This window comes from Merops nubicus, unplaced genomic scaffold (genome assembly GCF_000691845.1).
Source record: "Merops nubicus isolate BGI_N331 unplaced genomic scaffold, ASM69184v1 scaffold38521, whole genome shotgun sequence".
Taxonomy (NCBI): Eukaryota; Metazoa; Chordata; class Aves; order Coraciiformes; family Meropidae; genus Merops; species Merops nubicus.
Window position 1 is genome coordinate 1 of NW_008586881.1, and position 234 is coordinate 234.

General features: G+C 62.8%; 1 protein-coding gene across 1 annotated transcript in view; it reads left to right on the plus strand.

Moving 5' to 3' along the window:
* Positions 1-4: 4 nt before the first annotated feature.
* Positions 5-234, plus strand: part of LOC103781072 (G protein-activated inward rectifier potassium channel 3-like) — a gene marked incomplete at both ends in the record, with an annotated part of 729 nt that continues 499 nt past the window's right edge. Inside the window, one exon of the mRNA XM_008948775.1 lies at positions 5-220. Within this exon, the coding sequence (XP_008947023.1) occupies positions 5-220 (216 nt within the window). The remainder of the gene's footprint in view (positions 221-234) is intronic.

The window sequence follows — 234 nt, forward strand, 5'->3', positions numbered from 1 at the left end:
CACCACCCTGGTGGACCTCAAGTGGCGCTTCAGCCTCCTCGTCTTCATCCTCGCCTACGCCGTCACCTGGCTCTTCTTCGGCCTCATCTGGTGGTTCATCGCCTACTGCCGGGGGGACCTGGAGCACCTGGAGGACCACGCCTGGACCCCCTGCGTCAACAACCTCAACGGCTTCGTCTCCGACTTCCTCTTCTCCATCCAGACCGAGACGACCATCGGCTAAAGGCACACCGG